Source organism: Theropithecus gelada, chromosome 16 (assembly GCF_003255815.1).
Source record: "Theropithecus gelada isolate Dixy chromosome 16, Tgel_1.0, whole genome shotgun sequence".
Classification (NCBI taxonomy): domain Eukaryota; kingdom Metazoa; phylum Chordata; class Mammalia; order Primates; family Cercopithecidae; genus Theropithecus; species Theropithecus gelada.
This window is the reverse complement of record NC_037684.1, coordinates 56,927,423-56,939,057: the sequence shown is the minus strand read 5'-3', so window position 1 is coordinate 56,939,057 and position 11,635 is coordinate 56,927,423. Positions and strand designations below refer to the sequence as shown.

General features: G+C 55.7%; 1 protein-coding gene across 1 annotated transcript; it reads left to right on the top strand.

Annotated features, from left to right (window-relative positions):
- Window positions 1–915: 915 nt before the first annotated feature.
- RFLNB (refilin B) lies at window positions 916–10,858 on the top strand. Its single transcript, XM_025363745.1, has 3 exons — window positions 916–1,240; window positions 4,962–5,065; window positions 7,366–10,858. Exons 1-3 carry the CDS (start codon window positions 1,025–1,027, stop codon window positions 7,694–7,696), a joined length of 651 nt encoding a protein of 216 aa, XP_025219530.1. The 5' UTR covers window positions 916–1,024; the 3' UTR covers window positions 7,697–10,858.
- The last annotated feature ends 777 nt before the right edge of the window (window positions 10,859–11,635 follow it).

The following is an 11,635-nucleotide window of genomic DNA, read 5'->3' as shown; positions in this document are numbered from 1 at the left end:
GGGAACAGCCCAGTCCTACACCCCGCAGCCACGGAGACGGGTTCCCACTCAGGATAAGGCTTCGTTCGTTGTCAAGCCGAGGGGCTGGGGAGAAGGGCTGTCTGTTTTTCAGAAGGGGTTCTCCCGGGGTGGGGTGGGCAGCGCGGTGAGCCCCCGGGAGGGAAAACCTGCGGTCCCCACTGGGCGGCCGGCGGCCCTAGAGGCAGCCCGCGGTCAACCTGCTGAGCTTGTCCACGAGCCTGCGCCAGCCGCAGGTCTCTGCGCTGCGTGTCCTGTGTGGCCACAGCCTGTCCAGCCAGCACCGGGGTGACCCGCGCCTGCGGAGCCCCTGAGGACAAGCCTTTCTCCGGGACGGGCAGGAGCGCCAGAGCCCGCCTTCCTGGGCCAACAGGCGGCTGCGGCCATACGAAGCGCGTTAACTATTAATAATTTCCAGTGGTTTGCTCGCTGGTTTCGTCCGGTTCCCCAGGCCTCTGCGGGATGGGATCCTGCTCCGTCTGGCTCCCCCGACCGCCAGGTCGGAAGCTGTTAGCGCCTCCCCGCTCCCGCTGGACAGGGCGAGGGGTCAACGCGCCCCCAGAGCTCCAGCGCGAGCGGGTCCCCGCGTCCACCTGCAGCGCGCCGGGGGCCAGACCGGGCTGGGGGCTTTCGCGCTTGGCGTCCCCAGCGCGGGGATCGGCCTCTGGGGCGGAGCCGGGAGCCAGAGGGCGGGGCCTGCCGGGCGGGGGAGGGGCGGGGGCGGGGCCTGGGGCGGGGCCTAGGCCGGGAGCCAGGGGGCGGGGCCCGCCGGGCGGGGGCGGGGGCGGGACGGGGCGGGGGCGGGGGCGGGGAGGGGGGCGGGGCCGGAGGCAGGGCGGGGCCTGGGGCGGGGCCTAGGCCGGGGCCGGCAGCTGCGAGACCCCGGAGGCGCGCGGGCGGCGGGGCAGGGAGGGCGGCCGGGAGGGCAGCGGCCCCGGCCCGCGTCTGCGCCCCTCGCTGTCCCGCGACCCCGGCGCCGGTGCCTGGGGCCCCCTTGCGTGCCGCCATGGTGGGCCGGCTGAGCCTGCAGGATGTGCCCGAGCTCGTGGACGCGAAGAAGAAGGGGGACGGCGCCCTGGACAGCCCGGACTCGGGGCTGCCCCCCAGCCCCAGCCCCAGCCACTGGGGGCTCGCGGCGGCCGGGGGCGGCGGAGGCGGCGGGGAGCGCGCGCCGGCACCGGGGGCGCTGGAGCCGGACGCGGCGGCGACCCCCGCGGCTCAGGTGAGTGGCCCCGCGCGGGCTCCCTCCCTCCGAGCGCAGCGGCTCCCGCCCCCCGGGCGCGGGGTCGGGACGGGGCGGCCATCGCCGGGAGCCCGGGGCGGGAGCGCCGCGAGCCTGGCCAGCTGGAGCCGGTGGCTGGAAAATTGTCATCGCCTGGGAGGCGCGGGAGCCCCGGGAGCGGCGAGTCGCCGTCTCCTCCCTCCGGGGTGGCGGCCCCCGGGGCTGCCAGGCTGCGGCTCGGCCACATTCCTGCCTTCGCCGGGCGGGGGGCGCCTGGAGGGAACCCCGGCCCCCCGGACTCCGGCCCGACACCCCGCGGCTTTGGGCTCCCACGGGGCTGCTCGCCTCCTCCCAGCCGGCCCGGGAGCGGGTGTGCCCCGGGCTCCGCATCCCAGAGCCAAGGGGCCAGAGCCTTCCCGACCTTTAGAGAAGGTCCCTGCCCAGCCTGCGGCCTCCCGGGGCCCCCTCTTGGCCTGAACACGGGGAGCCGGGTCCCGCACATAACGGCTGGGAGGCCTTTAGGTGGGTGGAAACTTCGACAGAGTAATCCGTTTACTTTACTTTAAAATGTTCCTTTAAAGAAAAAACTCCACCTAATCTTTTGCCTTGGGAGTCGCTCAGATGTTGGTGTTTGCTGCCTTTACTTAGAAGTCTGCGGAAGCCACATCCTGCCCGCAGCCTCAGAAAAGCTGGAAGTGGGGCTGCAGCCCGGCCCCGCCCCCCGGGGATGGGGACATCCAGCCCCCTCCCCCGGGTGAAGTCGGCGGCGGCCACTGCTGTCCCTAGGGATCCCCACGGGAGCCCCGGTGGTGCTGGTGGTCTCGCCCCTCCCACCCTGTCTCCCGGTGGGCATCAGGGCAGTTTCCTCATTGCCATCCCAAGGCGGGGCTGGCTCCAACTTGGCCTTCAGTGCCCTCCCCTCTGGCCCCATCTGGCCTTGCTGTCCACCTGCCCTGGCCGCAGGCCGGACACACACACCACACCAGCGTTTCTGCTGCCGCCCTCCACCCGCATGCCCAGGGCCTCTTACCTCTCCCAGGAGGTGTCCTGCTGGCCCCTCAACGCCCAGCTCACGTCACCTCCTCTGGGAGGCCTCCTTGATGCTTCCCAGGGGCCAGAGCCCGCGGCTACATCCCCGTTCCAGTGGCCCTTCATTCATGCGTCTGTTATAACCTCTGCTGCCGCTCATCACCCCAGCCTCAGCCTGGAGCAAGGGCCGTGCTCAGGGAGGGTCTGTCGGGTGGGCGGGGATGGAAGAGCAGAGAAGGCACAGAACCGAGTGCTCCTGTAGATGCCTGGAAGAAGGCGGTGGGGGGTTCAGAGATCACCAGCCTTCTCATGGGGACACCTGGGAGGTGCCCCCTTCTGTTGGGCAGGGTCTGGCAGCCAGAGAACTGGGGGCAGAGCAGGGCCCACTGTCACTATTTGGGGGCTGTTTGCAGAAGCCAGTGCCCACACCTTATGTACCCTACCCCCCCTGCCCCCCACCAACACACACACACACAATTCACTGACCTTGGCTCCCACCCAACCCCCCTCCTCTAGCCTGGCCTTGCTAAACCTCCAACAAGGTCCAGGACCTGGACCCCCAGGTCCCTCTGTGTCTCCATCCTTGCCTTGCTAAGCCTCCACCCAGGTCCGGGACCTGGACCCTCAGGACCCTCTGTGTCTCCATCCTGGTCCTCTTTGGCTTTCGCTTTTCCACCCCATGCCCCCACTTGACACACCGTGTCCTGGTCTCATGATAGAAACGTTTGCCTCCTTCTCCGTCCTGGGAGATGTGGGGGTGGGGCTGCTAACTCCACGCCCTGGCGCAAATGTACATCCTTCTCTCAAATTAGGCAAAGAAAATGATAGATCCCAAGTAAACCAGGGAACATGAAGGGCTTCTGAGTTCAGACTCCGCACTGTGTTTATCTTTGCACGCTTAACACAGAAGCCCTGATCCTGCAAATTGGGTGAAAACTAGCACCATCCCAAGGCGGGGCTGGCTTCAACTTGGCCTTCAGTGTCCTCCCCTCTGGCTCCATCTGGCCTTGTCGTCCACCTGCCCTGGCCGCAGGCCGGACACACACACCACATCAGCGTTTCTGCTGCCGCCCTCCACCCGCATGCCCAGGGCCTCTTACCTCTGTCTAGTATGCAACTGCCTTCTAGTGAGCCTTCTTGGATAATCAGAACATCCCATGCATTGGCGGGGTGGAAGTACTGCTGTGCTCTGGTTCACTGAGTACTCTGGATAGTGGAGGGTGACGGAGAACATTTGGTGTCCACCTGTCCCTTTTTTTTTCACACGGAGTCCTACTCTGTCTCCCAGGCTGGAGTGCAGTGGCACAATCTCAGCTCACTGCAACCTCTGTCTCCTGGGTTCAAGCGATTCTCTTGCCTCAGTCTCCCCAGTAGCTGGGACTTCAGGCACACAGCACCACGCCTGGCTCATTTTTGTATTTTTAGTAGAGATGGGGTTTCACCTTGTTGGCCAGGCTGGTGTCGAACTCCTGACCTTGGGTGATCTACCTGCCTTGGCTTCCCAAAGTGCTGGGATTACAGGTGTGAGCCACTGTGCCCAGCCTGGTGTCCATCTTACCAATGAAAGTTTTTTCTTTAAAGACAGAGTCTCCTGCTCTGCCCGCTCTGTTGCCCAGACTGGAGTGTAGTGGTGATCTCAGCTCACTGCAGCCTTGACCTTCTGGGCTCAAGCCATCCTCCCACCTAAGCCTCCTGAGTAGCTGAGACTATAGGCGCGTACCACCACGCCCAACTAATTGTTGTATTTTTTGTGGAGATGGGGTCTTGCCATGTTGTCCAGGCTGGTCTCAAACTCCTGGGCTCGAGGGATCCTCCTACCTCCACCTCCCAAAATACTGGGATTACAGGTGTGAGCCACGGTGCTTGGCGAGATTGAATCTTTAGTTAAAAAACAAAAAATTCCCTGGCAGCATATATATATATATATTTTTTTACTTGTCCTAGAGTCTTGCTGAGACAGTGACAGAGGGAGTGCTACAGAATGGAGGATTCGGGTGAGGTGAGCCTCTGCTCACCAAAGTTTCTCACCGCAAGGCGAGGGGTAGCGGTCTGGCTCACGTTCGTTTCCTCTTTGCAGCTGTTCACACAACCTTAGCAGTGAAAGGGGGCGTCCGCCTTGCTGTGCTGATAAGGTCACAGGGCATGTGATGTGACTCCTCTGAGGGCACACGGCACAGTCGTGGTCAACCTGGGATTTGAACCCAGACCTCTCGGCTCCCTGTCCAGCGTGTCTCTGGTGTGCCCAGCACCGGGGACACAGATCCCAGTTGGGCCCATCAGCTGGAGGCTCAGAGCCACAGCCTTCTATGGGCGATGCTTAGAAATGGCCTGTGGGGGCTGGGCGCAGTGGCTCATTCCTATAATCCCAGCATTTTGGGAGGCTGAGGCGGGCGGATCATCTGAGGTCAGGAGTTTGAGACCAGCCTCGTCAACATGATGAAACCCTGTCTGTACTAAAAATACAAAACAATTGACCAAGCATGGTGGCACATGGCTGTAATTCCAGCTACTCAGGAGGCTGAGGCAGGAGAATTGCTTGAACCTGGGAGGCAGAGGTTGCATTTAGCTGAGATTGTGCCACCGCACTCCAGCCTGGGCGACGGAGCGAGACTCCGTCTCAAAAAAAAAAAAAAAAAAGAAAAAAAGAAATGGCCCATAAGAGCTCTGACTGCATTCTTCTCTGTCCTTGAAGAGTCCAGCGTCTCTCCCGCTGACTCCCGGCTGTGTGCTGAGGCTGTGTCCCCTGTCCTTTGGCGAAGGAGTGGAGTTTGACCCCTTACCACCAAAGGAAGTAAGGTAAATACAGCAGGCCCCAATTTTATTCTTTTTTTTTTTTTTTTTTACAATTTTTATTTTTTATTCCAGATATTCATGCTTGTTGTTATAAAAAATTAGTTAATTGCAAAAATGTGACAAAGATGATTAATAGTTTGGTGGGTCCTCTTTCTGTTTCTGCATTCTAACCCATTAAATATACAGGCATGCTTTTCACATTAAAATGAAAATGAGATCGTGATTTGTATAAAGTTCTGCATTTTCTTTTTGCACTTCATGAATCACGGCCGTCAGAGGGTTACAATTTTGTCAAATATTAATTCTTATTTCCAGAGGCTGCTGCCCCCTACTCCCTTACCTTCCAACCCCCTCTCTGAGGTCTTTTAACCTTGTCTCAGAGTATAATTCACTAGCCAAGCACTGGTCTTCCTCTGGGGATTATCTCATCCAGCATTATCTGGCGGCAAAGATGCACTGACTGACTCAGGTAAAGATAGGTCTTTTTAGAGAAAGGAGTTTTACTTTTGGTACCTGGTGGTTTGAGAGCTGGAGTTTCCGCTGCATGAACACAAAGGCCCCTTTGACATGGAACAAAGGCGAGGTTCATCAGTTGGGAGGTGAGCGGTTCAGCCTTTTGTTCCTGTGGAGCTTGTATTTTGAGCAAAATGGGGCCATGACTCCCACCAGCCTCTTAACTGCTTGCCTACAGAGGAGAGACGAGATTTCCATTCCACTCACAGAAAAGAATACTGATTCTTACTCACCTGACCAGTGGGTAGGGCTGGTTGGAGGCAGTGCTGTTAGATGTGTCTGCATGTGACACTCATACACTTTTCAGTATCTACAAAGCTATAAGAATTCAGTAAAATGCATTAAAGCTTTTGCTTCTATAAGAAAACTAACTTCTGGGCCAGGCACAGTGGCTCACGCCTAGAGTCCAGCATTCTGGGGGACTGAAGCAGGAGGATGGCTGGAGCCCAGGAGTTCGAGACCAGCCTGGGCAACAACAGTGAAACCCTGTCTCTACAAAAAATACAAAACTTACCTGGGAATGGTGATGCATGCCGGTGGTCCCAGCAACTCAGGAGGCTGAAGTGGGAGGATCGCTTGGGCCTGGGAGGTGGAGGCTGCAGTGAGCTGAGATCACACCCCTGCACCACTCCAGACTGAGCGACAAAGTGAGACTCCACCTCCAAAAAAAAATAGAAAAGAAAAGAGAAGAAAATCACTTCCAAAATTAAAAGAAAGACTTGAAAAAATTAAGTGCCTGAGGAACATAGATGCTAATTTATCTTATGGAAATCAAGATGATAATTGGCTTTCATTGGTAAGGTCAGACACCTGTGTTTGGGGAGGGTCCCCAAACCAAATGCCAAGGTGAACAAAGTGTTAATATTTGGTATAGTCAAACTTTCAGAACCAGCATTCTGGGTTCCTTTGTCCTCTCATTAACTAGCTGACAGGGTGGGCGCGGTGGCTCATGCCTGTAATCCCAGCACTCTGGGAGGCCAAGGCAGGAGGATCGCTTGAGCCCAGGAGGTTAGGACCAGCCTGGGCAATACAGGAAGTCCTCATCTTTACAAAGAATAAAAGATATGTTTAAAAAAAAAAAAAAAAAAAAGAGGCCGGATGCAGTGGTTCATGTCTATAATCCCAGCGTTTTGGGAGGCTGAGGCAGGCAGATCACCTGAGGTTGGGAGTTCGAGACCAGCCTGGCCAACATGGTGAAACCCTGTCTCTACTAAAAATACAAAAATTACCAGGGTGTGGTGGCGGGCGCCTGTAATCCCAGCTACTCGGGAGGCTGAGGCAGGAGAATCGCTTGAACCCGGGAGGTGGAGGTTGCAGTGAGCCGAAATTGCACCACTGCACTCCAGCCTGGGTGACAGAGAGACACTCCATCTCAAAAAAAAAAAAAAAAAAAAGAGGAAACGGAGGCTCGGAAAAGCGAAGTAACTTGGCTAAGGTCTTAAGCTCACACGAGTGGGAGCGGGATCCAGGGGCTGCTGCCTGCAGTGGCTACCAGTGATGCGGGATAAGCTTAGGAATCCTGCACCCCTGTGTTTAAATCTCAGCTCTACTATTCAGTGGTTCTGTGACCTTCACCTCTGCACCTCGGTGTCCTCTCAGGGTTGTTGGGGAAATTAAGTAGGATCCCGTAAGTAAAGTACTTAGAAGGGTACCTGGCACATAGTAAGTACTCTGCGGACTCTGTGACCCTATTTCTACATGTGCACCCCACAAATGACTCAGTCATGGTGGGGACCCCAAGCCCCTGGCTCAGAGGAGCGGCTTCACGCGGCCTTATGTCTCCCGCGCAGGTACACCTCCTCGGTCAAGTACGACTCCGAGCGGCACTTCATCGACGATGTGCACCTGCCCCTGGGCCTGGCGGTGGCCTCCTGCAGCCAGACGGTCACCTGCATCCCCAACGGCACCTGGCGCAGCTACAAGGCCGAGGTGCGCTTCGAGCCACGCCACAGGCCCACGCGCTTCCTCAGCACCACCATCGTCTACCCCAAGTACCCCAAGACCGTCTACACCACCACCCTGGACTACAACTGCCGCAAGACGACGCGGAGGTTTCTGTCCAGCGTGGAGCTCGAAGCCACGGAGCTCCTGGGCGGCGACGACCTCTCCGACGAACGCTGACTCGGCTGGGCCGGGGTCGGACCGGCTGCTCCGCTGTCCTGCCCCCGACTGCCCTGGCCAAGCCGGGCGACCTTACCCTTCATGTCATTCCAGCCCCAGAGGAGTCTAACCTAGAGAGACCTCCAAGCCCGGCCGGGGGAAGAGAAAAAAAAAAATCGCTGCCACTCATAATTATTGAGATCTTTGTGTTGTGATGTTTAAGCTGTTTTTTAGAGGGAGTATATGTCCTGGTTTGCTGCTGTGTTTCCCCAAAGTCTCAATCAGGTGAGGCAACAAAAAGACCACCGAGACCGCAGGAAAGCAGCAACCATCTGGGGTAGGGAGGGAGGAGGAGAGCTCTCCCTCCATGGCCAGTTTGTCCGAAGAAGAGGGTGGAAAAAGTGAGATTTTAGAAATTTCAGCCACGGGTGTCTTCACCGCGCAAAAGTGGTGCTAATTCAGTAAACGGCGACACCTGCGTGGGTTCAATCTGTGGGGGGTTGAGTTCCGTTCCTTTGTTTTTAAATTTCCATCTCTGTTTATGTTTCCTGTTAACCTAAACTCTTGTAATTCTCTAAATCTTTTTTCATGATATCCAAAAAAAAAAAAAAAAAAAATCCCAAACCACAATGTAAGATGCCTTAAAAAAAAAAAAAAAAAAGGTTCGTGTTGCCGCTCTGGGAAGGCCAGGCCGGGGCCGCCGGGTGTGGTTTTGGCCCCGATTACTTCCTCGCCATCAGTTCCAAGCACAGGCTCTGAGAAAACGCCTCGAACCCTTGGCATGTGCTGACCGTCCGCAGGCTTCCCTGAGTCTGGGACAGGTGTTTTGGCCTTTTGGAATATTTTCAGAATTACTTTCCCATTTTTTCATAAGGCAAAACGGAGCCGAGGACCTTTTTTGAGAGAAACAGCTTTCTAAGAGTATCCTTGGAAAACACACTTTTTGGGGAGTCTGCGAGGGGAGTGGACACGAACCGGTGGCCCTGGCTAAGACCTGTGGCCGCCCGGAGGAGGCAGACGCCGATGATGACCTGGTTCATCATGAGAGGGGCCGGGGTTGACTCATTCTTAGGATTTCGATGGCCTCAGAATTGCAGAGGGATTTTGCTAGGGCCTTAAGTCTAATTCAAACAGCCAGGAAGGCCAGGCGCGGTGGCTGGAGCCTGTGGTCCCAGCTACTCGGAAACTGAGGCAGGAGGATCTCTTGAGCCTAAGAATTCGAGACCAGTCTGACAACATAGTGAGCCTCCATCTCTAAAAAATATGGCAGAAAAAAAGGCGAGGAAATCCGTGCGCCCACCCGCCGACAGCAGACAAGGTGCATTCACAGTAGGGAGCGATGTCAAAGCCTGGCCGCTGTGGCTGCACGTCCTTCTTACCCACCGCACAGGTGCAAGTGGCATTCGACTGCCGTGTTCCCAGGGACCGTGAGAATTCGGCTGACCTGGCCGGGCAGTGGCGGTGGACCAGGGCCTGGTGGCTTCGGCTCTGCCTCCCACCACCCCATCCTCCCCCAGCCCCTTCTTCTTGGGACCTCCTGCCAACCCCTGTGGTGTCTGAGTAAAGAAAGTGGCAGATGGTTTTACTGTTTTCTTCCAAGATTGGAAAGAACAAACTAGATATTTCCTTTGAATACATGCAAATGATGTCAAGTGCCCGAGGGTCACCGGGCACCGTGAGCTCCGCTCCGCTGCGGCTCCGGGTTTCTGTGGACGGTTTCCATCTGTCCCGAAAGCAGAACTGAGAGCTCCGTGGTGCCCCGGGGCCACAGCAGCAGGTGCAGTGACAATTGCCGTCGTGTGCAGTCGCTGGAGGCCTGGAGAGCCACGTTGTCCTCTGCAGACCACAGCGTCCGTCCGCGGTGCCCCTCACCAATGCAAGCGCCCTGTGGACACAGCCTGGGGTCCACCCGTGGTCTGCGCTTGCCAGGCTGAAGCTCGGCTGGGACCCAGTGAGGGGGCACCCTGGCACCCATGGTATCCTCAGTCACGTGCAGAGCAAAAAATGCTTCCTGTGTTTGGAAGAGCAAGTGACGCAGCATGTATTGATAAAAATGGATTTTCTGTCTGATTTCATGCTGTGGTCAATGTTTTTTTGTTTTTTTGTTTTTTTTTTTTGAGACGGAGTCTCACCCTGTTGCCCAGGCTGGAGTGCAGTGGCACGATCTCGGAGTACTGCAACCTCTGCCTCCCGGGTTCAAGGGATTCTCCCGCCTCAGCCTCCTGAGTAGCTGGGACTACAGGCGCTCACCACCACGCCTGGGTAAGTTTTGTATTTTTAGTAGAGACGGGGTTTCACCATGTTGGTCAGGCTGGTCTCGAACGCCTGACCTTGTGATCCACCCGCCTCGGCCTCCCAATAACTTTTAAGTTATGTTAGCGGGATCCTCAAGTCCTTGCCCTGCCCCATGGAAACACTTGCTTGGATGAGCTCAGGAAACAGTACCAGCTGCGTGGCAGGCGTGGGCGTTTGGTGGGAGGACGTGGCCTTTGAACACCGCTGTGTTCTCAGATGTCCTTAGGAGATTTTTTTGGGTCTTATGGGGACTGTATTAAGTTCAGGCAAATCATGCTAGGTGTGGAGAGAGTCTGAAATATGTCAGTAAAGTAAGTAGGAGTGAGCGATTGTGAATGTGTAATGCAAATGGAAAACCAGGTTTTATTGTGTTAAGTTATTCACCAGGGAACCAACTGTAGTTCTTTCTAATCCTCTTTCTCTCCAAACCTGCTTTGCTGAAAGTTGCAGAAAAGAAAGTGTGTGGAGAGAAAGAGAGCGTTTCAGGTGGGTCAGAGGACGCCATCCACAGTGGATTCATGTTCGTTTGCAGGGTGGAAGCAGTGATTTTTAAGACCACTGATTAAAAACAAACATCCCTCAGTGTATCTGAGAGGTGCTGTTTATTTGTTAATGAAAAAGCTTTTTTCTCCGTCTCTTAAATAATGGCTTTCATGTAATAAGGATATTTTTAGTGAAAAGTTATTTTCCTTGCAAATTACAGACCTTTTTGAAAAACTTAATTTGAGCGAGTACCTTTTCATTTGACACTTTTACTGTTTCTAACCTTAGGAAAGCAGAACAGCGTCTGGCAGACACGACGTTTTCAGTTTACCTTTGACAGCAGCCCCCACTCCATTTCGCTTTGTGACGTCTTCATTTAACAATAAATTATCTGAAAAAACAAAACTCAGAGAGATGCTTCTGTTTTTAAAGTAGTGATGACTGGGAAGTAATTTTGTCCCGGAGATGCAGCTCCGCCTTGAATGCTGAGCCGCCCTGTTGACTTTGGATTCACCGCAGTTCAGCGAATGTCTCTATTTTATCTACCGTTGCTTATATAGGAACATGTACTCAGCACAGATCCTGCCCTGAGGCAGATTCACATAGCATTTCTGCCTTTCCCTGCAGGCGTCCCACACAATTCTTCCCTGTGGTGGATGAGTCCTGGGTCTAGGGGTAACAGCACAGGGATCCACCATCTCCCCTCGCTGCTGCCTGGGACCTCCTGGCTGCCGCTCCTGAGGCTTTATTAGATGTTTCTTTCTTAAAAACCTCTGTTCTTTAAAGACTCCGTTAAGAAAACGTAAGTCAGAGAGTGGGAGAAAATACTCACATCTGACAAAGGACTTGTATCTAGAATATGTAGAGAACTCTTTAAGTCAACATTTCTGGCCCGGCGCGGTGGCTCAAGCCTGTAATCCCAGCACTTTGGGAGGCCGAGGCGGGTGGATCACGAGGTCAGGAGATCGTGACCATCCTGGCTAACATGGTGAAACCCCGTCTCTACTAAAAATACAAAAAAACTAGCCGGGCGTGGTGGCGGGCGCCTGTAGTCCCAGCTACTCGGAGGCTGAGGCAGGAGAATGGCGTGAACCCGGGAGGCGGAGCTTGCAGTGAGCCGAGATTGCGCCACTGCACTCCAGCCTGGGTGACACAGCGCGAGACTCCGTCTCAAAAAAAAAA

Excerpts from the sequence above, each read along its gene's own strand:
- RFLNB (XM_025363745.1), top strand. The coding sequence starts at position 1,025 with ATGGTGGGCCGGCTGAGCCTGCAGGATGTGCCCGAGCTCGTGGACGCG. Across the intron at positions 1,241-4,961 it reads CGGCGACCCCCGCGGCTCAG|AGTCCAGCGTCTCTCCCGCT; the intron begins GTGAGTGGCCCC and ends CTGTCCTTGAAG. Across the intron at positions 5,066-7,365 it reads TTACCACCAAAGGAAGTAAG|GTACACCTCCTCGGTCAAGT; the intron begins GTAAATACAGCA and ends TCTCCCGCGCAG.